At 34.3% G+C, this 26,040-nt stretch overlaps 4 protein-coding genes across 7 annotated transcripts; 2 read left to right on the top strand and 2 right to left on the bottom strand.

Annotated features, from left to right (window-relative positions):
• Positions 1-4,550: 4,550 nt before the first annotated feature.
• On the top strand, positions 4,551-5,849 carry LOC110656416 (glutaredoxin-C9-like). The gene has a single exon (XM_058140967.1). It carries the CDS (start codon positions 5,355-5,357, stop codon positions 5,775-5,777), a length of 423 nt encoding a protein of 140 aa, XP_057996950.1. The 5' UTR covers positions 4,551-5,354; the 3' UTR covers positions 5,778-5,849.
• A 4,449-nt stretch (positions 5,850-10,298) lies between these two features.
• On the top strand, positions 10,299-15,402 carry LOC110651343 (endoplasmic reticulum oxidoreductin-1). 2 transcript variants are annotated; one of them, XM_021806647.2, is made up of 10 exons: positions 10,299-10,675; positions 11,075-11,197; positions 12,303-12,561; positions 12,766-12,876; positions 13,273-13,391; positions 13,776-13,880; positions 14,130-14,332; positions 14,594-14,717; positions 14,896-15,072; positions 15,146-15,402. In XM_021806647.2, exons 1-9 carry the CDS (start codon positions 10,517-10,519, stop codon positions 15,070-15,072), a joined length of 1,380 nt encoding a protein of 459 aa, XP_021662339.2. In that variant the 5' UTR covers positions 10,299-10,516; the 3' UTR covers positions 15,146-15,402. The 2 variants fall into 2 exon arrangements, with proteins under 2 accessions (XP_021662339.2, XP_021662338.2); XM_021806646.2 differs by having other exon boundaries at positions 10,301-10,675; positions 14,890-15,072.
• Positions 15,403-15,895: 493 nt separating this feature from the next.
• Positions 15,896-18,610, bottom strand: LOC110651345 (uncharacterized). 3 transcript variants are annotated; one of them, XM_021806649.2, is made up of 4 exons: positions 18,396-18,610; positions 17,818-17,930; positions 16,598-16,685; positions 15,896-16,401 (listed from the first exon to the last, which is right to left on the bottom strand). In XM_021806649.2, exons 1-3 carry the CDS (start codon positions 18,505-18,507, stop codon positions 16,605-16,607), a joined length of 306 nt encoding a protein of 101 aa, XP_021662341.2. In that variant the 5' UTR covers positions 18,508-18,610; the 3' UTR covers positions 15,896-16,401; positions 16,598-16,604. The 3 variants fall into 3 exon arrangements, with proteins under 3 accessions (XP_021662341.2, XP_021662342.2, XP_021662343.2); XM_021806650.2 differs by having other exon boundaries at positions 15,896-16,502; positions 18,396-18,604; XM_021806651.2 differs by having other exon boundaries at positions 15,896-16,444; positions 18,396-18,604.
• A 368-nt stretch (positions 18,611-18,978) lies between these two features.
• Positions 18,979-22,616, bottom strand: LOC110651344 (uncharacterized). The gene is made up of 3 exons (XM_021806648.2): positions 21,832-22,616; positions 20,223-20,514; positions 18,979-19,293 (listed from the first exon to the last, which is right to left on the bottom strand). Exons 1-3 carry the CDS (start codon positions 22,486-22,488, stop codon positions 19,217-19,219), a joined length of 1,026 nt encoding a protein of 341 aa, XP_021662340.2. The 5' UTR covers positions 22,489-22,616; the 3' UTR covers positions 18,979-19,216.
• Between the last annotated feature and the right edge of the window lie 3,424 nt (positions 22,617-26,040).

Raw genomic sequence — 26,040 nt, 5'->3', positions numbered from 1 at the left:
AATGGTATAATTTTGTGTTTTTCACGCTTCCGTTCCTTCAGTTCTAAGCAAAACATCTATCGTTCTGCAAAAACCATCCAAAATTCCATACCGAAGACTAGACGGTCTCATTCTATAGGTGTCACCTTTACTTTCCAACTAGTCCGAAACCTCTGGTCTAATGGCAACTTTTACTGTAACTCTAGCTCATGCTGGGGTAACTGAGTCACTGACTCTAGTTATCACCCAACTGTGACCTTTCAATATTCTAACTCTAGACCCCTAATCAAGAGTTTCCAACTCCTCTGCAGATATAGAACTGTTGCAGTATTCTGTGCAAAAGCAGAGGCTGCAACATCCTCATCATAAGCACTCTGAGAAGTACGCGGCTCTACACAATAATCCCATGTCGATCAGTGTCTGCAACTACGTAATGTATATCGAGAACATTGTATAGTTACTACGATACGTCCTGACAGACTAGGTCTCCCAATTTCTTATCTCTCTTGAATCTTCTATTATCAAAAACTTATTCTGACTGGGTCATCTACTGATGATTGCCAGCAGTGGTATCCTCATCCTTATCTAGGGCAACTGTACTTTCAGGACTTACTTTTATGTACTCGTGCCTTGCACGAAATGGGCACACTATTTAAAGCCATACAGACAGAAACATAGCATTTCTTGGAGTACGTATCCTCATGATAGACCTCACATGTCTACTAACTCTATTTCACATTTCTATGTACTCCACGAAAATCAAGATGCTAAATGAGGAACTTTTATATTTCCTGAGGTATAATGCAGAATCTAGAAATAAAGAATTACAGAAAAAGACGAAACAGAATCCTATACTCCGCATGTAACATCCTAACAAGACTCCTTTTACACTCCCAAGTATATTCTTTCCCATGAATCTAGAGCCTAAGCTCTGATACCACATTTGTCACGACCCAACCTATGGGCCGGACCGGCACTAGGACCTGGGCCAGCCTAAAGCCCCCGAGGCCCGTAGTAAGCCTAACTGTTCATTAACCCAACTCTAAGGCCCATTTGGGCCCAGTATCAAGAAAACAAACGGACAGAGTCCGACCATAAAATGGACTTTCCAACGGAGAGTTTTCGACTCACCCGACCTGTAAACACAATAAATACTCAATTGGGGAGCTCAGCTCACCCTCCACATACTCATATCCTCATAATAATAAATGGGAGCTCAGCTCCCTCATCCAATCCATCAAACATGCATATCATTATACGTTTACAGGTCCAACATGATAATAATATTACAGACCATAATCAATAAATACTTCTAACACATGCGGAAATTCTAAGAGTAAATAAAATTACACAAATATTGATAAACAACCTGCGAAGTAGAAAAGCAGGTTAACCCAGAATAAAATATCCTCCTTACCTGTAAAAATTTTTGAACAGGAGTGAGCGTTCGACTCAGAGAGTAAAATATCAATTTTAACCATAATCTCTATAACTATCTAAAACTAATGCACCCTGTAGAGTGAAATGCAACATCAACAACATTTTCACATCATAACATCAAAAAGGTAAATTTGGAGCACTCACGCACCCTGTAACATTAATCAAAATATATGGGAGCTGATCCCCTATACAGCTCTCTTAAATCCAACCTGGTGCCAGCGAAGAACTCAGCTCGGACTTCCACTTAATAACCAAATCGAGGGTCCCAGCGAAGAACTCAAGCCGTGACTACCCCTCGAAGGATCGGGTCCCAGCGAAGAACTCAAGCCGTGACTACCCCTCGAAGGATTGGGTCCCAGCGAAGAACTCAAGCCGTGACTACCCGTCCTATCCATAATCCACACCACATCACACGCACGCCAACGCACGCTTCGCTCCAAATTACCGCAACAACATTCATGGCACTTTAACAGTTATCAATGCAACATAAATCGTGCCTAGAGTTTAACTACATAATTATATGCATATAAGTGATGCATGGGCATGCTGACATATAATAATATCGAAATTACAATTAAAATTAATATTTTACTCACAGACTTGACGGTGGTCACTGAGGCGTGAGGCGGAGGAAGAAGGCATTCGGCTCACTGACAATTTTATTACAATCATTTAATAAATTTGACTCCATACAAACAAGGAAAAGACCAAATCGTCATAATTGTGCGAAAATCCGGTGAGTCTCCCTATACCTAGGACCTACCCAACCTGCAAAAGGGCTTAAAACACACTTCTATATCCACATATCCACAACTCAATCACGTCACACAGCCCCTCCTGGGCCCATTAAATCAATCATTCATCACAATATGTAAAATTTCAATTTAGTCCTTATAATTGATCATTTTTGCAAAAACTGCTCAAATAAGCTCTAAAAATTATAAAACTCTGCCCCGCGGTCCTTAGAAATATTACTAAGCTATTGCAAAAAGAATCGTAATTTTCTAAGCTACCACGAATATTTTATGGATTTTTTAATCCTATTTAAGCACTAGAAAATTACGAAAAAGCAAGGTTCGGGTTTACCTTTGCCGATTCCGACTTCGGGAACGCGCTCGGGATGCCTGACAATGGTGAGGTAGCCAAAACCTCGATCCAATTCGGAGACTTTTCCGGTAGCTGGTCTGTCTAGCCGGAAATTCACAGATCCGGACAACTATCGAATTTCCGCGAATTGAGGATACCTACACGAAGCCCAATAATAATATATAAAAAATCAGGGGTGTTACAGTGATGTCCACATGATCAACAACAAATTCAAACAGTACAAATTAAAAATATATATTTATAAATCTAACATGGTTTAATGTCAAATCAACCTAGCACCTTAATTTTAGACATGCATAGAATAATAGAAATTACTATTTACAACTTCCACTTCCCTCGCATGCCCTTAAACTCATCATTATTAAAAACATAAAAAAGGCCAGCCATAGTCAATTAAGGCCTATATAAATCCTCCACTAATCACCAAACCTATTGGTAACCATCACTCAAAACAAATTCATCAATATACACCATCCCTCCAAACTTCAATTCCGTTCTTCCTTAAACACTAACTCAAATGAAGACTTGGGAACAACTTATAGGCTGCTGTATAAGGTGAAAGACAAGTTATATGCTCTCATCAATGTTAAAAGAGCTATTGATGAGGGATAGCCATAAGGATCTCCTTCCCTCAGTCAAACTATCTTCTAGGTGAGAAAATTAGAAATAATATTAATTAATGGAAGAAGGAAGATGTAGAGAGAGTCACCACGGAGGAGTATGGCTGAAAAATAAGAATCAAAACCTCAAAAATTGGAAAGGGCAGCTGCTGTCCCTTTTTCCCTCCTTCGATCAAGTAGGTGTTGGTTGAGAGAAATGGTGATTAGGCTTTCTCAATGAAGGGATTACTATTTGGGAAGACAAATAGCTGAAGAGAGGTAGATAATTTGTTGAAAATTAGAGGTAATTAGCTAAAGAAATTTGATTTCAAACCTTTTCACTTTTTCCCCTGTTTTAGCTATATGAACCGAAACTGCTGCACTCCTTCTTTTCCTCTGTTTCATTTTCGTATAGAAACTTCATTTCATTTCATTTCCTTTTTCTTTTATTATTTATTTATATATGTAATATTTCACTTTCTCTCTTTTGTTTTAATTAACTGGTTTGGTTCTATTGGACCGACTGTCACATTTTTTTTTAACGAAGGATGGAATTCATTGAAGATTATACTGGCATAGAGCCTAGTACAAAGTTAGATTGAGCTAACAGGCTACAAATAAAGTTAAGCTCTCTAATAGCCCTTGTTGCAAGAGAATGAGCTGCAACATTTCGTGGAAAGTTCATTTTTTGGAAAGTAATTTACTTTATAAAAATAATTAAGTTATTTTTTAAAATATAATCTATTTATTTATTTTTATATGTCATTTAAAGTTTTTATCTAGAAATTTAATAAATAATTAAATTACTTAAATTATAATAAAATATTTTTTATTTTTTTAAATTATTTTTTTATCTCATTTAATTAAGGATGAGAGTGATAAGATAAATTTAAAAAAAATGTATAAATAGTTATTTTATTTTGTAGAAATAAAAATAAAATTTAGAAAAAAATTAGTTAATGCTAAAAACCACAAATGAAAGCGTATGATTGAAAAGTAAAGGTAGAGTGTTTCTTGATTTTTCAAAAAGTTGAGATAAAATGTTAATTAAATAAATTGGATTTATTAACTTTTTTGAGAACGGGAAATTCAGAGTGGACGTGCCTCAGCCAAACCCATAGGTGACGTTATTACGGCGTCGGTTTCTTAGAACCCAGTTGGGAGAGCAGGGAAAAGGAGAGAGATCGGAGGGAGAAAGAGCAAAGAAAGCTACCGACTCTGACTCTCCTTCTCAAACGACGGCGTTTCAGGCACTCTTGTCGGCTTGTCGGTTACCTCTTTTCATCTCTCGTTTCTGAGAATTCTTCCTTGTATACCCAAAGCCCAATTTTAGAATGGTTGCTTCTTCTGCGCCTTTGGCCACCTCTCAGAGTCTACTCTACGCCTATACTTCGAAGCCTGTACAAAAGGCTCACGCGCTTTCAACTTTGAAGACCAGTGTCCAGAGACTTTTTTTTTTTCTTTTCTTGTTTTCTTGCTGCAGTTTCAGGTTTTTAACATTGGCGTGACCTCTCGAATCCTTTTCTGTTGGGATTTGTATCCTTTTGGCACTGTGGGCCTTTTTTTTTTTCCTGCTGGGTTTGGGTTCGTATTGTGCGTGGATGCAGGGTTTAAAATGGTGTATATGCACCCTCAATACCCTCCAAGCATTTTCTCACTCTCTCTTATAAGCTTAAACGATTTCTCTCTGCAAGTCAAAGAAGGAGAATTGGGCATGCCTAGAAAGCTGGATGATTAGGGTGGTCTCTGTCTCTACTTTTTCATGATAATAATGATAATAATAATAATAATCAGCAAAGAGATCAAACCCTCTTCAGAGTTTGCCGGGTACACTAGAGACGTCCCTTTCTAGTTCTTTATCTCTGTCTCAGGAGGTTTGATTTTATTTTTCTACATGTTATATACTTATGTTTGTGGTCTTGAACCCTGACTAAGAAAGCCTGGCTACCTCTAGGTCCTCATAATTAGTTTCCAAGTGATCAATACGATAAAGAACATGTGTGGAATAGTGTTGTTTTGTTCTTTTCCTTCAAGTGATCATCCCTCCATTATTCCTCTTTGTTTCTTAACCTATCTCTTTCTCTAGCTATCAGAATTCAAGAATCATCAGAAGCCAACAAACCCTTCAACCTTCTCCTATTCGATATCTCCCTCAGTCTTTACATTTCTTGCTCTCTCTTTTTTTTTTTTTTTTTCTCTACAAGATTTTTTTTGGAGGAAAAAAAAAAGATGCAGGTGGCAAAGAAATCTGCGGAAATTCGAATGGCGAGCAGTGTAGCTATCAACAGCGAGCATACAAAGTCAAAAGCAGTGAACCAGCAGCAGCCGGACAACCCCTACATGATCGTGAGGACTCTGGCTTCAAACAACGCGGTGGTGTTGTTCAGTATGAGCGGGTGCTGCATGTGCACTGTGGCAAAGTGTCTCCTTTTTGGCCTCGGCGTTGGCCCCACCATCGTGGAGCTGGACCACCACTCCACCGGGCCTGACATCCAGACCGTCCTCTTCCAGCTTGCAAAGGAGGGGCAACAGCCAGTCCCCGCCGTGTTTGTTGGTGGCGAGTTTCTGGGTGGCATTGAAACGCTCATGGCTTGTCATATCAACGGCACATTGGTGCCCCTTCTCAAGGATGCTGGTGCTCTTTGGCTTTAGTAAACTCTAATCTTTATTAATCTTATCTAATTAACATGATTAGGGTTGTACAGAGAAGAGAATCATGGTGACACTTCCCTTATCACTAGCTAATTAAAATACTAGTTACTAATTAATGGCCATTCAGGCTCTTGCATAATATATATATATATATATATATATATATATATATATATATATATTTCATACTCACATATTATGTATATTGTTCCTCTTCTTTTAATTATCCACATAAGAATCCGATGCCTCGTCAGTCATATATATTAGGTAAATATGTGAAGTTATAGTACGTCGCGGGTTTTTGCATATGGTTAGCCGGCGGTGGAAAGAAAAATTAAAGAAAAAAAGTTTAAAATTAATAATGCCTAAATCTCATCATAAATATCATATTAGTGGATGCCAATATATGGTTCTTTTAATTACGTCCTCGTATAAAAATAAAATAAGTGGAAACAATCATTATTTGTTGCATGATTATAACTTAATATTGTTTGTATGAAAGAAGCTGATATGTGCATTTTAATTTTCTCAATATTAGATCAATTTAAATAGAAAAAAATACGTCTAATTAATCCTATATATAGATTACTATTTTTTTTTTTTAAACTGAAGTTAGAATTCATTACTAGCCTCTAAATTGGCATCGAAGAGGTGACAAACATCAACAGCATCATAGGATTATACAAAAAGGAAGAGTCATGCAAGGACTTCTGGCCTAGGCTATGAGCAGCCTTGTTACAACTTCTACTAACAAGTGTAAAACTAATTCGCTGGATGCATTGAGATAGGATGGCAATATCCTGAATGATCCCTCTGAATGATCCCTCTGATCTTTAACAGTGGGTCTTGAGACTGAATACCCTGAATAACAATCAAAGAATCCCTTTCAACAATCACCTCATTAATTCCTTTATATATTGCCAACTGAACTGCCTGATTACATGCAAAGGCTTCCAGTATATGGGGGTTCATTTGGTTAAGTACTTTATTGCATGACCATTCTAAAGGTTGACCAGTAGAATCTCCAAGTACTGCTGCAATAGCTCCTTCACATCTTTGCTTTGCCAAAGCTACATCAAAATTAATCTTAAAACATCCAAATGCAGGAGAGGACCATGATAGGGAAGGCTGAGATGGCTGGAAGAAAGATGTTCCTGGAGAAAGATGAGTGTGATGGAACTCGACAGTAGCTGAAACCACCTCTTGGAATTACATATCTTTTATGGTGATATGAAATCAATCAATTTCATGAAAGCATTTTTAATTCTTTAATTAGAGATGATAAAATTATAAAAAAAAATTATTATTTAGATTTTATTTATCATAAATTTAAGTATAAAATATATAATAAAACTTAAATACATAAATTTTAATTATTTATAATATATAATCTATAATAAACTAGATTTAGACAATCTTTTGTAATCCAAAAATCTCCGGCCACCGTTGATAAGGGAAATGCAGAACCTTAGTTAATTATCATTTGTTTCTTGAATCATCTAAGTAAAAATTTATTAAATATATGCTTTCGAGATTCCAACTACGAATCCTAATTAGAATAGCAAACAATTAAAATATTAACATTTGAAGAAATAGATTTATAATATATGCTGAGTCACGGGTGGCTAGAGCAAGTTTAAGAAAGGGAAAATAATTTACATGTAAAAAGAGGGAAAAAAAAATATATTAAACACATATTAATTAAGTAATCATTTGCCATTCCAACAAAAAGTCCTATTCTCAACAATTTCTTCCCTCTCGCCCACACATAGCCAAGAAAAAGAAAATCAAGTATTTGGGTGGACAAATTATAAAGTACGGTTATTTCTAGTAGGACTCTTAGCTAATTGGAATGACAAGCCATTTATTAATTAACATTTATTTAATATTTTTTCTCCCTCTACATAAAAATTATTTTCTTCCTCTAACGTTACTTCTAACCACTCATGACTCAGCATATATTAAGCTCTTTAAATGTTAATATTTTACTAATTTATTATTTCAACTAGGATTGGTAGTACGATAGAGAAAGTTGCAGAAAAATGATGATGAAGGAACTGAGAGGAATGGGTTTGGACGATTGTTATAATTCGTTAAAGAAATCTCTCTCTCTCTCTCTCTCTCTCTCTCTCTCTCTCTCTCTCTCTCTCTCTATATATATATATATATATATATATATATATATATATATATATATACATTTCTTTGACCAGATTGATTTTCTTATTTCCTCTAATACATGTGAATGTGATATTCCTCCAACATTTCTTGATATTCCTCCCAACATTTCTTACATTTTCCTTCTTTTGGCTCTTTCACACACTGTAATTTTTTTTTTAAATATATATAGAATGTACGTATTTACATATTAGTGATGACAGTGAACCATTATTAAAATTATGATAATTTTAATGAAGTTCTTATTTCATATAATTTATTGATAATTTTAATGGAATTCTAATTCCAAATAATCTATTGGACGATGAGAGTGGACACCAATTCTCTTTCTTTTTCTAATAGCTATTGACATTTAAATTTCAGACTTTATAATAATAGAAATTACTTTAATGAGAGGAGCCAAAATTGATTAATTATTATACACCCTTTTATTTTGCTATTCTTTTTATAGTAACCTTTTATTTTTACAGTAAAATTTTTGGATGCTTAATTTAATCCCAGATTTCAGAGAATATGATATCATAAAAAAAAAAAAACCAATCAAATTAAGTAGGAAAGAGAACGAGAGTAATAGCTCTGTTTTAATTTTTTTTTTTAATTCGACAATAATAAAAAATATATTTTTAAAATGTTCTATACCATGAAATAATATATATATATATATATATATATATATATATATATATATATGCATATTCAATTTTATTTATTATTAAATTATAGTTAAGTAAAAAATTATAATAAATATAGTATGTATTTTAAAATAAAATAATAGTTAAAATATTTATATAACTTGGAGTTATAAATAAGAAAATATTTTTAAATAAATTAGAAATCGAAATGAAATGAAATAACCTCTCTTTGTAATTTTGTGTTATATAAATTATTTATTATTTGATTTTAATATTATAATTTAAAATATATTTTTATTTTTATAATTATATTAAAAATTTTTATTGAATATACTGTTTATTCAAAGCTTTCTTAAAATTTTTATCTAATTTTAAATACTCGTTGAACAAATAATTTGGATAGTCATTTATTTTTATTGAAATATATATGGAATCTTAAAGAGTTTTTCTCCTTAGAGAGTTTATGTCGTCCATATTATTTTATTGGAGAGTTTTAAATAATAGAATACATCTGAAATTTATTTTGACATTTGCTAACTCGATGTTATGGTAATTTCTTTTAAAAAATTGTAATTAAAATAATACTCAATATAATAGGATTAGAATTTTAATTTCTTCAATCTTTTAATATAATTTATTTATATATATGCCCAATTAATTTACCCTTTATTTATTTATTTTATTTTTAATTAATTATTACTTTAACATTTTAATTCTTCTATTTTTATCATAATTATTAAATTTCTAAGTTTACTCTATAGTTTCCATAAATCTTAAATTTCCAATAATTAGATTAGGCCTATTAAATAAGAATGTACCTTTATATGGAAACTTAAATCCAGCTGAAATTAAAGTTAAAATAAAAAAAGAAATGGAGTCGATAAATACGAAGAAATTTTTAGAATCATAGCTAAGAATTCCATAAAAATAAAAATGAAAGTTTGTTTATTAAATATTATTATGAAAATATATAAGGGTCTAGATGAAATTATAAAATTCATTAATGGTATTGCTATTACGCTTTTATTTCAAATGGATATAAGGTTTTTCTTAATAGAAATCCACTAAAAATCTAAGATTTCAAAATATAATTTTTTATAAGACTGAAATTAAACTAAATGATAATAACAATAATAAATTTGGATTTCTTGATCCCTATTTCAAGTTAGCAGAATAACGATGAAAATTTGCATTTGATTAAATTTTAATTGTTTGATTCTTTTCTTTAAATACGTTATTATAATTTATTTTTAAAAATCATGATAAAATTTTATAATTATCACAAATTAAATATATTTATAAATTATATTTTTATTATAATTATATAAAATTATTTTACCTGACATATGTTTTAAAAAAATTAGTTTAAGATCGATATGAGTTAATTTTATATTTAAAAAAAAAAAATTATGTATTCAATTCTTATAAATAAATAAAATTTTCATTAAGAATACTTTATCTATGTAATGGACTTATCCGATATAAGTAAAATTTTTAACACAATAAAAATAAATTAAGAGATATTTTGTAATTTATAAAAAAAAATAGTTTAAGGAAAAACATAATAAGTACTGAAATTTTTTTATATTTTAAAAAATCGATTAATTAGTTTAAGTAGCATTCATTTTAAAGGCTAAGGTGGGCCGAAGCCTAAAGTCAAAGTCTAAGCCCAGTTATGAATAGTCGGCTTCTAGAGTTGCGGTCTCCGGGTGCATTTTCCTGTGTTCTAAAACCGCCGACGCAAGAGCCCACCATTTCCCTTCCCATTTTTTCTTTATTTATAATCCGAATTCCTACAAGGAACTTGTTTTAGATTAGTTCTTGCAGAAATCAGCTTCTGTGTCTTCTCTTTTCAGCAACCCAGCAGGGCTGGATCAGGATTTCAGAGATCAGGGGTTTTGTTTCTTTGCATTTAGTTCTAGTCGGAGAATGGTGGGATCGGAGAGTGAGAAGAAGAGCAGGACTGAGGGAAAGCCATGGAGATGGATTATAATTGGTGCCGTCATTGCTCTGATTGTTGCTTTAACTACAGCTTCGATGACTACCCCTAAGATCTCTCTATTTAGACACCCTTGTAGCTGCTCTCAGGTTCGTTTTCTATTCTATCTATGTTTGTTCCAGAGGAAACCAAGGAAAAGAAATTGAGAAGATTTTTTTTTTTTATTATTATTTTGAATTACTATTCACCTGAATCTTGCTACTTGACGTTTTTGTTTTTGGATAGCAAAATAAAGAAAGTTTTTAACTTGTTGGTATAGATTGCTTAGTTCTGTATTTTATGTAATGGGGGTGGACAGGGACTGTAATTTGCATTCATATTTGGGTTATAATGGGAGTTGATACTTGCACCGTTTGACTGTCGTGATCAGCACTGTTGCAGTTTGAGCTTGTTTTTGTTAGATCGTGAAATGATAGGAAATTGAATACGATCACATTATTCTTCTTATTCTTCCTGCTCAGGGTTTGTTTTATTTTCTGTCTGTGCAGAAGTATAGTGGGATGGTGGAGGATTGTTGTTGCGACTATGAGACAGTGGACCGTCTTAATGAAGAAGTGTTGTATCCATCTCTCCAAGATCTCGTGAAAACCCCATTTTTTCGATACTTCAAGGTTTGTTGAATACCTCTTGGTAGAATTGGTGGTTGGCGTATTATGATAAAGAAGCTGATTTTGAAAACAATGGCTCTCCTATAATAGAAGCTTATGCATGATAGAAGCAAAGGTTTTCCTACACTTTCTATATGTTGCAAGGTTTTCTTAATATATTTGTTTAATCAAATGACCATGGAGTTCTTTTGACTTCTACTTATATTTTCTTTGATGATGAAATCATAAGTGAATATAAATCTTTCTGGCTAACTTATGTATTGTGAAATCACTAGTAAATATAAATTATGATATAATCCTTTGAGTTGTTAGACATGTTTGAATGATTTTTATGAATAGTTTTGCTGGAATGCAGCTTCAAATTTTTGAATTTAAAGTTTCCATTTCACAATGATCAATCTGATCTGAATAGAATCCATGAATGATGCTAATTTTCTACAATAGTAGTTTATGTCAATATGCCCTTGATATTCTCTTTGATAGTCCAATTCGTACATCAAATAATTAATATGGTAGATCGATCTAGTGATTGGTCACTGACATGCGAGATACATGATTGATCTGCAAGGTAGAATCAATGGGATTAGACAGGAAGGCTCGCCTGAATGAACAGTGGCAAGGGGCACTTGGGGTTGATTTGCTAGTTAGAATTGAAGGTGTTAAATCTGGGAAAGTTGTCATCAACATGTCACAACTATAATATTCTATTTGTTAAATCATTCTTTAGCATATAATAGGTCATGATTTGAATTTTCAAATAAATCTTATTGTTTTTACTGTTGTAATGTAATCAGTTGATCAAAATGCAGTCCTTCACCTTCACTCCTTTGATGTCAAGATCAATTGACCAATTTGTTTCTCCTTAGTGGATTATTCATGTTCAAGTTATCAAATGAGAATCAGAATTCTCTACTTGCCCCTGTATTTGTTTGGAATTTTGAAATGAGTTCCAGGTGCATCAATTAATGAATTTTACTTCAAGTCAACCTTCTTAGTATGCCTTATATCTATCTTCTTATATCTTACTAGACATCAGAATTATATGGTACTTAGTTACCACTCACTAGCATCTATTTTAATTTAAAGCCTTTGGGTCATTATATGGCAGGTTAAGTTGGGGTGTGACTGCCCTTTCTGGCCTGACGATGGCATGTGCCACTTGAGGGATTGCAGTGTTTGTGAATGCCCAGAAAGTGAATTCCCCAAATCATTTAGGACACCTTTCCATCGAGGCCTTCCATCAGATGATCTTCAATGTCAAGAAGGAAAGCCTCAGGCTGCTGTTGATCGTACCCTTGATAGTAAAGCATTTAGGGGATGGACAGAAATAGACAATCCCTGGACAAATGATGATGAGACTGACAATGGTGGGTTGTTCAATCATATCTTTTATCATTGATATTTATTCAATCGTATTGTGAACTTAATGCTTTTTCCATGCTGTTATTTCCAGTAGTAATCTTTTTTTTTTCACCTTTTTATTATTATTTACAAAGTAGATTTAATGCTAGCTTATTGAATGGCAAAGTTGGAAGTTGATGGAGTAAATAATAAAGCATTTTCATTTGCAGCTGAGATGACATATGTGAATCTTCAGTTGAACCCTGAACAATACACTGGCTACTCTGGTCCATCAGCTAGGAGGATATGGGATGCTGTTTACTCTGAGAACTGCCCCAAATGTAAGTTCTCTTTTTTTTTGTTTTCTTTCTTTGTCTTTGCACATAACCCAAACAGAGTTGATAGATTGCTTTTTCTCTTGTTTCATATTTTCTTACGCTTGCATGAGATCAAACAAAAGGTGTTTAAAAATCTTTTTGGCAAATCTACTTTCATCTTTAAAGTAACTGCATGCACAGGCATGCATTAGTAGCAGCACAACATGCTGTCATGCTAAAGATGTTGTCATTTTTTTTTTTTGCGTGCTTAAATATTTTCTTTATTTTGTTTTCCTTAGACAATCTTTTATTCTTTGTTATCCTGATTTTATTTTTCAGGACCGGTACAATTTCAACTTTTCTTGCTGTCATGGTTACAGGATCATCTGATTATTTTCTTACTTCCCTTGTGATGTGCAGATCCATCTGAAGAGTTGTGTCAAGAGGAAAGGATATTGTACAAGTTGATATCTGGTCTTCACTCCTCTATTTCAATTCACATAGCAGATCGTTATCTACTTGACAAATCTAAAAACTTGGTATGAATTTAGATGCATGCTTCTCAACCTGTGTTATTTATGAACTTTGACCATGGCAATGTAGCTATTTCATATGTTTGTATCTCATTCATCCTACTCAAAATTATAAAACTACGACAAGTCAAATAGCTTAATGGCTAAGTGCCCTTGAAATGAGCTGTCCAAAACCTGACTTGTAGGATTCGGAGTGATTTTGCTCAGTTGATTTGGGCTGTTACCCACTTTGGAAAAAAATATTTTCAATAATGATGGGCATTGGAAGATAAATATTTTGCCCATAAAGAACACCTTTGTTTCCCTATCAAATGAAATATTTAGGCATGCACAGTCATTTATTGAAGGGATCTAACTTTGATTTCTTGTTTCCTTTTTTCCTGTTTGCAGTGGGGCTGCAATGCTACATTGATGTATGATCGGGTTTTAAGATACCCTGATCGTGTTAGAAACCTGTACTTCACATACCTTTTTGTTCTCCGAGCTGTTATGAAGGTGAGTGTTAAAAGAGTATGAAGTTAGATTTTCTCTACATGAAGGTATATAGTAAGTGATTTAGTGATAGAAATGCTGTTTCTTCTACATTATTTTATATTTTATGTCTCCATGAATGTTGATAATAGGCAAATAAATTGTAGAATTGTTGTTTATTTACGTGTTATCTATCACAAGTTATGTTGGTGAAAATTTTTTATGCTCTCTTTAAGGCTGTTATATCTAATGGATATCTTGTAATTCATTCAGGCTCAAGATTACTTGGAACAAGCTGAATATGACACTGGTAACCCTACTGAAGACCTCAAGGCTCATTCCTTGATGAGACAATTACTCTATAATCCAAAACTTCAAGCAGCATGCCCTCTCCCATTTGATGAAGCTAAGTTGTGGAAGGGTCAACGTGGACCTGAACTGAAACAGAAGATTCAAGAACAATTCAGAAACATTAGGTTTTTCTCAAATCTTGATTGGCTCTTTTTTTTTTTTGGAAAATTTTACCCAATCAAAAGCTGCAAATTTATGGCATCAAATGTAAAAAGGCCAAACATGGACTTTTGCATTTCTCTTTTAATTAACTAGTTAATTTCTCTTTCAAATGTTGAATCGGTAAAGCATAATCTTGTTTCTCTGGTTTCTATCTTCCTTTTGATTACTTTATGTAGTGTCTTCTCTATGTGGAATTGATATAACTAGATCTATTGGCATTGCAGTGCATTGATGGACTGTGTAGGCTGTGAGAAGTGTCGACTTTGGGGAAAGCTTCAGGTTCTTGGTCTAGGTACAGCACTGAAAATTCTCTTCTCTGATAATGGCTGGGATCACTTGGGTCAGATTGTAAGTATCTACTTTTGGCAGCAACTACAAAAAAAGATTCTGCTTTGGTTTTTAGTTTGCTTAAGATAATTATCTTGAACTATTGCTGATGCATCAATTATGTTCTTAAGCTACCAGTCATTGGTAAATTTATCGATTTTAATTTGTCATTGAAAACTATGTTGTCTCTTAGTTGCAGTTACAAAGGAATGAAGTGATTGCCCTGATGAATCTCCTTAATCGACTATCAGAATCTGTCAAACTTGTCCACGAAATGGGCCCTGGTGTTGAAATGATCATGGAAGGGCAAATTGCTGCACCTACTGCTTCAAGTAGCCTATGGCAAAGAATGCGAACATTGTTATTTAAATCATAGGTAATTTCAAATTCAAATGTTTGGCTGATGATGTTTCTAAATTGAAGTGTACTTATTGTTTTGTTGCTTGCAGCAAATGGTAATCCACTGATGAGAACTCAACATTGAAGCCAAACACGCATACAAAAGATAGATTAGGAAAACATAATCAAAGTTAAAAGGAAATGTTGCCGTGGACAGAATACAACAGGAATGTAGAAGAGTAATCTTGAGAAACATAGTGTTGGCGAATTGTATTTATTTTGTTGTAAGCCAGTATGCAGAGTGTCTTTCAGTGTTGGACATTTTGAAATCCTCGTTCAAATGAAAAGGACAAATGTTAGGACCGAATCGTTTGAGCTATGACCACCTGGAATTAGTTCTCTTTCTTATCATTTTTTTCATATTGTTGAATGCAAACTGCAAATTGCATTTATGCATTTGAAACAAATAAATGCAACGCCAAGTATCAAGGGTCCAAAAATTATATCCATGGTTTTTGTAGGGTTTTGCATAGAAGCTCAAAGATCTTTGGTACAGTCTGCACCACCAAGAATCATAGAGAACTCCCAAGTTTTAACCCTCCAATGTTGCAGCCATCGTGATCTGTCATTTAGTAATTGTTAGCTGTTTATGGGTGCCTGCGTGAGCTACTGCTCTTGATATTTTGATAAATTGATTTTCATACCTTACAAATCAATTTGTGATCCGTCATCATTATAAATGGAATTGAAGTCAATTCTAGTATGTAATTGTACTAGGGTCAAGTCCAATCTTCCAAATGACTATCAATGACGTTATGTATTCACTAGTAGCCTGTAGTTGATATGGATAGATCGCTTCATAGGGTACTAATACAACAGAAATTTATTATTATTATTATTATTTTAATTCCACTTCCGTAATCTACACTATGCTATAACAACATAACAATTGGTTACAAAATTAACATCTTCAGAACATTCTGCAACTGAAATAACAAGTTTTCCAATCTCGCAAGGTACTAAAACCAACTTTGAACTACAATGAATTCCACTCTTATATCCTATAAAATGGCTGGTGTATATACCTTGCACTTTGCAGCCGTTGAAATTATGATATCAAATGACGGTGCTCGGGAAGAATCTACTGTTAAGGTCACTTTTTTCCATAATATAATACAGTCTATAAAGATACATGCGTCACTCCTGTGATCGGCGGAATCAGAAGTGGTGCCTACTGGTAGATCAAAAAGTTAAATGATACCTACGTCAAATCTTTACCGCTTTGATTTAGATTATTGCTTTTTCTATTTAGTTACAAGCAGTTGAAGTGGTGCTTCTTAGATGCCAGGAACGTGTCATTGCACATCTGTTAACAAGGACATTCAACCACAAGTTTCAGGGTGATAAAGCTGAAGCAAGAAACATTGGAGAATATGTGAACTCAGGAAACAAGATATACTTTGGAGACTGCAATAATCCAAGTTTAGCACCGATAAATTTAGAGAATTTTGATGCATTTCTAAACTTTACTGCAGAAACCAGGTTATGAAGCAAAATCTTACATTATGCTTAGCGGAATTTCTTCAGACGTTTAGGAGGCTTCATTGGTCCTTTCCTTGTATCATCAGGGGTTTTTAAATCCACGAATGGCTGCATGCACTTTCAACATGCTATAAGTAAGAAAATGAAAATAATAATTCACCATCCTGTGTAAAATGATCACCATATTCAACAGCGAAAAATCCCTTAATTTATCACGAGTTTATCACCCAGTGAACATAGCAACTTATATTGATAAACAACAATGGAATCCACAGTTATGGCATTTGCCTGACAAGTATTCACTACAGGCAAGCCAAATGCCAAGACTGTAGACAAGTAATTAATATGAGATTTATAGACAAAAAATCCTTCCAGGTCAAACCTTTGGTCATATTTGTTATATACCACTTGCCTCATAAAAGTACCCCTCCTATCCCCTTTTCGTTCCTCACAGACCCACAAACAGAAAAGGAAATATACCATGAAAGAGTGATTCTTGCTGATGCCTGCATGAAGGCAGTTTTTTCTAGTTTTTTCTCTTTTTAGCACCAAAAATTGTTGGGAAGGGAAAGCAAGGGAATAATCTTGTGACAATAACTATTTGGTAGTCTTTTTCTGTCAGGGAAGGGTAATTGGAATACCATGTTAAAGGCTAACAATCAGCACAATGGAAAATTTTGAAAATATGCCAGCTGTAATAATTTTCCTGTTATGCTGATCTCTAACACTAACATTACTTTGAATGGAAGAATCTCCTTGAGAGTTAAAAGACTTGATATCTTTCAAGAATTTGGGTGTGGCTAGAAATGATTTTGTGTTTGCATCGTTCCTAACACAATACAAGATGAGAAAATCACTCACCTCTTAAAATTTTCACAATTTTACTCTTAAAACATTATGAAATCTCCCAGTTCCACTAATTTGCATCTCTAATTTTCCCATTTCAAGAAAAAATTTAGCCATTTACCAAGGTTATCACTTAGTTATGACATCACTGACGAGTGCTACAATTATATCCACTTTATCAATGTAAATCCAACTTCAACTTATACACTTAGGAAAAGTGCAAAGTTCAAAATCCAATTTGTCTGGATAATTCTAACTAATAAAATTTACCTCTTCTGATAACAAAGTTTTATAGCAGATAATGTACATATAACATAAACAGATTTATCAATTGATGAAAATATCATAACAAACAAGTAGTTCACATACAAAAAAAAGATGGCATCATACTGACCTCTTCCCATTTCTTTTGTAATTCCAAAAGTTCCTTACAGTACGCAAGGCACTCAGAGTGGTAAACTGCTGCCAACTTTTTTATCAAAGCCTTCCTTTTGATGATACCAATCACTTGTAAGAAAACATATCCAGTGTCAAAAACAAAGAACAAAACAACATTAAGTTTGGATTTCACAAAAAAGCACAACAATCTTCAATCCCTCCCAGCAAAAATTCCACCAAACAACTTATCCCCTTAAAACTTCTTAGCTATTAAAATAATCAATTAAAGTCCCACTCAAATATAATGAAGTCACTAAAGTAAATTAAATAATTCAAACAGGAAACACCACCATCGCAGGGGTATAAGTTCATGTTATATATACAACAAAAACCGAATCAGAGGTTCAGTAATTTGTTCACCGCAAGGAGAAATCATATATATATATATATATATATATATATATATACACACACACGAAAGTTGAAGCCAGTAGCTCAATTTCACATTCAGGAACATATAGCAAAGATTGAAAAGAGAGAAAACAACAAAAACCCTAAACCATGAAAAAGCAAGAGAAAGAGAGCAAAATTTACTTCGACTGGGATCGAAGGGAGGAGGTGGAGGTGGAGGCGGATCGGATTGCATTGTTGCAGCGTCAGCGGCAGTGACGGCAGCCGGAGGAGGTTGTTTCTGGTGTTGGGGCATCGGGTATGTTCTGTCGGCAGTTACTTAGCGGTTACTTAAGTCCATCTACGCTTATCACGCTAATAATTGGCAACTCCCCATTCTCTACAGTCTCAGATTTCAGTATATGATATTGCATTTTTAAATGTTTAAAATATATATTCCTTTAATTTCTTTTTTTTTTTTTTTTTACCATTCACTCTAATTGGTTCTAGAGCTCATTTTCATTGATGCATCAATTCTCTTTAAAACTCATTTTTTAGGACTAATTTGGTGTTGAATTTTAGAACGTGTGTTTCTGCAGAATCTCACATTTTTAATGGATAAATAGATTTTTGCAGAATCTCTCATTTTCATGGATAAGGGATTCCATTTAACATTCTTTTAGTCAAAAACATATTCTTCAATCCTCTATGGTTAGATATGCAAACAAAATGTGAAAGGTCATTCAAATCCATGATTCCGTAAGAGCGGTAAACTTAGAGTCACGAGTTGGGAAAACAAGATTTTCATTTATATGTCAGAACTTTCAACAAAAATCAAAGGTAAACAGATGGTTTTCTATATCACTAACAAGTAAAAATAATTAGCATTAACAGGCTTTTCCTTGCGTCAAAATTGAATTTTTGTGTAACTAGACCCATCAAAGAACACGGCTCCATTAGAAATTTTGTTAAACATCTTGGGATAAGTTCCACATCCTCCCAAGGCTATATCCATTCTGCATTCATTATTCCTGTGATCCTTCCCCAGCTGCACCGGGCTTTTCTCTAGGAACATTGTTTCCCATCTGCGGTCGTTTAAGAGCTGCAAGAAAAGAAAGAATTGATAAGAACCAGTACTGATTTTCAGGAATATAGAAACAACAGGCCTTCTTTCTTTTTCTACAGGTATTTGCAGAATAGGGCACTTGTAACAAGATTTATTGTCAACATTTATCCTGTAAAAGAGGACAAGATGTCTCAGGTTCCAGTGGACCCATGTTTGTTATTATTATAATGTAAGTGCTAACATAGGATTAGGAACCCTTGAAAGCAAATACATAGAACAGCAATCCCAATCAAATCCTTCCATGATGGTAAAACACTAGACCCCAAGATGTAATTACTTTTGAGTAGTATCCTGAGCATTTTAACTTGAGCACCATAAACCAAACTGGCCTTCTGTCCATAAGTATTACTGTATCTCTACCCTCCTAATCAGAGAGTTCCTTGCCTTCTGATTACCAATAAGAGACAGCAACAGCCCAATAGGAACAAACCAGGATTAGAGTTAATGTACACATTTCACTCTTTCGTAGAGAAAATGCAGTCATAGTTACATTTTTTACTTTTATGGTTGATCTACCCGCTGAATATTCAGAGAAAATTTTTGTAAGAATCCCAAAATGTAGAAGCCAAACGATTGAAATGCATACTTAATAAAATTACTCCGTTTCCAACTAAAATGTGCTAACATTTTACAAGCATAGAAGTAATTGATAAAACAAATAAAAGAACATATAAGATGAAGAAAGCACTTGATTTCAGCAAAAGTGTACAACATCTTTACTATGAGAGAAGAAGGACAAGAGAGGAAATAATTATAGCCAGATAAGAAGAAATTAAGCAAATAATAAGAAATATAACAGCAAATTGGTTAGTGGAAGGCAAAAAATGAAGCAGATATTGACAGAGAAAATAGTAGAATGTGTTCAACTGGAAGGAAAGCATTAATCATACAAGCACAGCACTCACATTTAAGAGATGATCCAGCAAGACAAGTCAGCCTTGATTTTGTGTTGGCCTCAGCCAATGGATTTGGCTTCTCCTTCACAGCCATGCGAACATCCCAAACACGTATAACTCCATCTGATGATGCTGATGCCAATAGATATGGATCATTTACATCATCATCATTCCTAGTAAGCACAACAATACCTTTCACACGGGCAGAATGTGCATCCTCAATGCAATATGCAAGTTTTCCACTGTTTGTGTCCCATGCTGTAATATTCCGGTCCTCACCACCAGTAAACAGAAGTTCATTCTGTTCAAAATTCAAACGATTGAATGATAAATGATAGATAAGATATATTCAAGAGAAATAAAAATTACTGATTTAAAAGAAACTCACTAAGCCATTACCAAAAACAGATGTAATAGTGGTCCAAGGGTTCATCCACCATCATTTGACATTTAGTTGATGCAGTATTGGAAGAAGAATCAATTTAGGATACTTAGGAATCATATTCATTGTAAAATTAGGAAATTGAGATTAGTATTAATTAGGAAGTTTATATTATCTAGGAATTTTATTATTATTTAGGACCTTTATTTGATTTGTAATTCCTAATTAGAGTTGGAAATTGGGTTCCTAATTCTAATGTAATTAGGATTACAAAACTCTATAAATAGGGTTTAGAAGCTCTACATATTTACAGATTTTACTATGACTATTGACTATTATTTTGAGTAAATAAATTGAGAATTAATTTCTCTTCAATATGAGAATTTATTCTCACCCCAAATCCCCTAATAACTATTGGTTCTACATCACGGTGCTTTGTTTAAAAGGCAAAGCAAATTCTACTTTGCATGATTAGAGCCATGGATAAATATATAAAATTAATGGTTGAACATCAATATGGGAAGAAGCAGAGGAGTATTCATGAGATGGGTAAAATAAGTAACTAATATAATTTGTGCCTAGATATCATGTCCTGAATAGATATCTAATTGTGATAAAGCAAAAGGTGTCATCTTGAAAGCCCCATTGCCCTGGTGAGTTGGTGTGCAGCCATAGCTTCAACACTGCAGATTATAAAAAATTCTGGAAATGAAATGAAGCTGTGATGAAAACAATCTTACGGTTACTCACAACCAAGAAAGATTATTAATCAGATGAATCTTGGAGGTAAATTCAAAAATTAATACAAATCAGAGGTATGCTCTGAGAGACTAGGACACTACAAAAAGAAATTACAGAATTCATCAGTGAATTAGTGAGCTCTTAAAGTCTAAAGTTAACAAGAATCTTGCCTTCATAAACCAGGTTTAATTGGGTGTACCAAGGAATTATCTGACACTCTACTGACTCCAGGAAAATGACAGCTCATGAAGATTGATCAAGTTAAAAGGTAAATCATCAACTGCACAGCCATTTTACAATTCCAAGCATAAAATTCCAAATTCAATCCAATTTCATTTCTTCCTCCACCAGCAAAGCCATAAAGCATATATCAATAAAGGCAAGAATAATAGTTATATACAAAACTAGAGCTCAAACATCATCATGAATAATAATAATAATAATAATAACAGAACCAATAAAACTCAAATCCAAAATTCAAAAACAAAATCTAACCTCTCCAGAAGCAGCACAAAGAACCCGTTTCCTACACTCAAGCTCAGTCACCAGCCGGGCATCTTCAGCCTGATGAATCCCAACCTTCTCTTCTGTCACCATAAAAAATCTCTCTCCACCCAAATCAAACTTCACCAAACTCGCCTCCTTCCCCAGCCTACAATAAAAGCTCCTCCTTCCCCTCACTAAATTCAACATCGCCAAGCATTCGTCCCTCCCCACCGTAAGCGCCAATTTCCCAGATGGATGTATGGACAAGTCATTCACACCCTTCTTGTGAGCCCATACTGTCTTTAAGTGGACAAAGGGGTCGGCATCGAAGATGCAGACGGAGCCGTCGGCAGCGGCAGAGAGGAGGTTGCGGGGAAAGGAGAGGGAGGGAGGGGTGAAGAAGGAGAGAGAGGTGACAGAGGAGGTGTGGTGGTGGAGGGAACCAAGGGAGGAGGCGGAAGGAATGTCGTATATGTGAATGGTATCGTCGGAAGAACCGGATGCGGCAGCAGGGCCAGCGGCAGCGGCTGTGGTGATGGGGGCGAGGTGGGCAGGGTAGGAGAAGAGTGGGATTAGAGTTAAGGCTTCCTGTGAATCGTTGTGTTTTAAGGGTTTGAGCTTGAAACCCCAGATGAATTTCTCGTAGGAGCCTGCAATTAAACTCATGGTGGTGTCGGAGGCTGAGAGCTTCAAATCAAGGGTTTTTGACTTTGGGTTCTGAAAACCCTGTGATAGAACAAGAAGGTTGGAACTTGGAATTATTATTACTAAAATGCCATTGGAGTTTTTCTTTCGAATTTTATTTTGGAAAAATTAAAACAAAATATATCTCAATTTTTATCGATTTTTATAATTTTGCCTTATCTTTTTTTTAACAATTCCACCTTAATCTATAGAGGCCGAATTAATTATACTCTATTGTTAACTTTTGGCAAGGTATAATTAAAATTATTCCTAAAATATCAGGGTCTAATTGTTAAAAAAAGGATAGAGTATAATTATATAAAAAAAAAATCAGTGCAATTATTATAAAAAAAAGGTAAAATCGTAAAAAATTATTTGAAATTTTAAAATTTATTTTTAAAAAATTATTTAGAAATTTCTCATTAATGGTAAATAAATAATATGAACTATAGTTTATTTTAATTAGAAATTATAAATAAAATTTGTCAAAAATTAAATTAAAATTGATAAAAATTATTATATTTTACTAATAAAAAATATTTTAAAAATGTTATTAATATAAAAATTTAATTTTCATAAGTAAAAAATTATATTAAAATTAAAATTAAAAAAGTCTTAATTTTTTTAAGTCCATTGACCATTCGATACAAGGAAAAACATATGTTTTTTTGGTATGATTTAGATTTTGCCAATCCTATATTTAATTAAAAAATTAAGGGGAAAATAACTTGAGAAAAATTATAAAGAGGGATATATATATATATATATATATATATATATATATATATATATATATATATATATATATATATATATATATATATATATAATTTTTTTTATTTAGAAAAAGAAAAGACAATAAAATAAATAAAGAAAAGAAAATAAATAATATTTTTATTTAATTTAGGGAGAAAATAAGAAAAGTTATAAAAAAGTTTTTTCAAAATTTTCATTTCAAAAAAAAAAACCCAACATTTCAAAGATTTTACAATTGTGCTCTATTTTTTTTTTGACAATTACATCCTTACCTTTTGACGTTGAATTAATCGCAGCCTACCGTTAATGGTCCCATTAACTGTGAGTTACAATTAAATCATTCCTAAAAAATTGGGGTGAATTTATAAAAAAAAAATGAGTAAAATTATAGAAATGGACAAAAGTTGATTTTTTTTTTTTTACGATTTTCCCATTTATTTAAAAAAAATAAATTATGTCTTTCTAGTTACTATTAAAAACAAAACCTGTCACGACCCAACCTATGGGCCGGACCGACACTAGGACCTGGGCCAGCCTAAAGCCCCCGAGGCCCGTAGTAAGCCTAACTGTTCATTAACCCAATTCTAAGGCCCATTTGGGCCCAATTTCAAGAAACCAAACGGACATAGTCCGGCCATAAAATGGACTTTTCAACGGGGAGTTTTCGACTCACCCGACCTGTAAACACAATAAATACTCAATTGGGGAGCTCAGCTCACCCTCCACATACTCATCAGCATAAAAATAAATGGGAGCTCAGCTCCCTCATCCAATCCATCAAACATGCATAGAATATTAAGTTTACAGGTCCAAAATAATAATTTAGTTTACAGACCCAAATCAAATAAACATTTCTAACACATGCGGAAATTCTAAGATTTAACAAGTTTATACAAACATTAGTAATCGACCTGCGAGGGAGAAAGCAGGTTAACCTCAAAAATATTCTCCTGTGGCCTGGAAAAATTTTTGAACAGGAGCGAGCGTTCGACTCAGAGAGTAAAATATCAATTTTAACCATAATCTCTATAACTATCTAAAACTAATACACCCTGTAGAGTGAAATGCAACATCAACATCATTTTCACATCATAACATCAAAAAGGTAATTTGGAGCACTCACGCACCCTGTAGCATCAATCATAATATATGGGAGCTGATCCTGCATGACTCTCTTAAATCCAACCTGGTGCCAGCGAAGAACTCAAGCCGGACTTTCGCTTAATAAACCAAATCGAGGGTCCCAGCGAAGAACTCAAGCCGTGACTACCCCTCGAAGGATCGGATCCCAGCGAAGAACTCAAGCCGTGACTACCCGTCCTATCCATAGTCCACACCACATCACACGCGCCAACGCGCCGCGCTGCTGCTCCAAATTACCACAACAATATCATGGCACTTTAACAGTTATCAATGCATCATAAATCGTGCCTAGAGCTTAACTACATAAATATATGCATATAAGTGATGCATGGGTATGCTGAACATATAATAATATCGAAATTACAATTAAAATTAATATTTTACTCACAAACTTGACGACAATCACTGTGGCGGCTGGGCGGAGGAAGAAGGCTGTCCCGGCTCACCTGATAATTACATTACATTTATTTAACACAAATGACTCAATACAAATCAAGAAAAGACCAAATATGTCCTAAGTCATGCCGAAAATCCGGCAGAGTCTTCCCTATACCTAGGACCTACCCAACCTGCAAAAGGGCTCAAAATACACTTCTATACTCACAATCCATACATCCACAACTCAATCATATCACACAGCCCCTCCTGGGCCCATCAAATCAATCATCGTCACAATACGCAAAAATTTCAATTTAGTCCTTATTATTGATCATTTTTGCAAAAACTGCCCAAACAAGCTCTAAAAATTATAAAACTTTGCCCCGCGGTCCTTAGCAATATTACTAAACTATTGCAAAAAAAATCGTAATTTTCTAAGCTACCACGAATATTTTATGGATTTTTAATCCTATTTAAGCACTAGAAAATTAGGAAAAAGCAAGGTTCGGGTTTACCTTTGCCGATTCCGACTTCGGGAACGCGCTCAGGACGTCTGACAATGGGGGGCTAGCCAAAACCTCGGTCCAATTCGGAGACTTTTCCGGTAACGGGTCTGTCTGGCCGGAATTTTGCAGACCCGGTCAACTGTCGAATTTCCGCGAATCGAGGATACCTACACGAAGCCCATAACACGGGGGTTAGTACATAAATTTTTCAGAATTTTCTAAGCTCATTTAATGCTCGAAAATACACTGCGAAGTTTCGTGGGACCCACCGAAAAACGGTGTCGAAAAAATTCGAAATTTATGTCGTTGCGAAGCTCTCGACGAGTGGAGCATGCTAGTAGCCTCGGTTTTCTCGTGGGATTCACGGTTTTCGAGAAATCTAGCCCAAAAGTCGAAATGGGCTAAAATCTTCCCGAGCAAAAATCGGACAAACCGCTCGATGGATTTCGGCGTTCTTGGTGTCTATGGAAAGCTCTCGCCGAGTAGATGATTTTAGACACAAGACCCGGTCCAATTGGTGGCCTGATCGACCGGATTTGGCCGGGGAAGCTGAATCGGCAGCCAGTGAGGCGTTCGCGCGCATTTTTCATTGTTTGGGTGGCGGTGGGTGGCCTGGGAGGCGGCCGTGGGGTCAAGGTGGCGGTGGGCGGCTGGGGGTGGGGAGGAGAGAGAAAAGAGAGAGAAAAGGGAGAGGGACGACGCGCGCGGGGAAGAAAAAGGGAAGAAGGAAAAGGCCGGTCCGATTCGACCG

Source organism: Hevea brasiliensis, chromosome 18 (genome assembly GCF_030052815.1).
Source record: "Hevea brasiliensis isolate MT/VB/25A 57/8 chromosome 18, ASM3005281v1, whole genome shotgun sequence".
NCBI lineage: Eukaryota > Viridiplantae > Streptophyta > Magnoliopsida > Malpighiales > Euphorbiaceae > Hevea > Hevea brasiliensis.
The sequence above is the reverse complement of the archived record's forward strand: the minus strand, read 5'-3'. Positions and strand labels throughout refer to the sequence as shown.

Coding starts and splice junctions, on each gene's coding strand:
- LOC110656416 (XM_058140967.1), top strand. CDS start 5,355: ATGCAGGTGGCAAAGAAATCTGCGGAAATTCGAATGGCGAGCAGTGTA.
- LOC110651343 (XM_021806646.2), top strand. CDS start 10,517: ATGGTGGGATCGGAGAGTGAGAAGAAGAGCAGGACTGAGGGAAAGCCA. Junction 13,392..13,775: donor TTGACAAATCTAAAAACTTG/GTATGAATTTAG, acceptor TCCTGTTTGCAG/TGGGGCTGCAATGCTACATT. Junction 14,718..14,889: donor GGGATCACTTGGGTCAGATT/GTAAGTATCTAC, acceptor GTTGTCTCTTAG/TTGCAGTTACAAAGGAATGA.
- LOC110651345 (XM_021806649.2), bottom strand. CDS start 18,507: ATGCCCCAACACCAGAAACAACCTCCTCCGGCTGCCGTCACTGCCGCT. Junction 17,931..18,395: donor TCCCTTCGATCCCAGTCGAA/GTAAATTTTGCT, acceptor TTTTCTTACAAG/TGATTGGTATCATCAAAAGG. Junction 16,686..17,817: donor TACAAAAGAAATGGGAAGAG/GTCAGTATGATG, acceptor AAGTGCATGCAG/CCATTCGTGGATTTAAAAAC.
- LOC110651344 (XM_021806648.2), bottom strand. CDS start 22,488: ATGAGTTTAATTGCAGGCTCCTACGAGAAATTCATCTGGGGTTTCAAG. Junction 20,515..21,831: donor TTTGTGCTGCTTCTGGAGAG/GTTAGATTTTGT, acceptor AATTTTGAACAG/AATGAACTTCTGTTTACTGG. Junction 19,294..20,222: donor TGCTGGATCATCTCTTAAAT/GTGAGTGCTGTG, acceptor CTTTTCTTGCAG/CTCTTAAACGACCGCAGATG.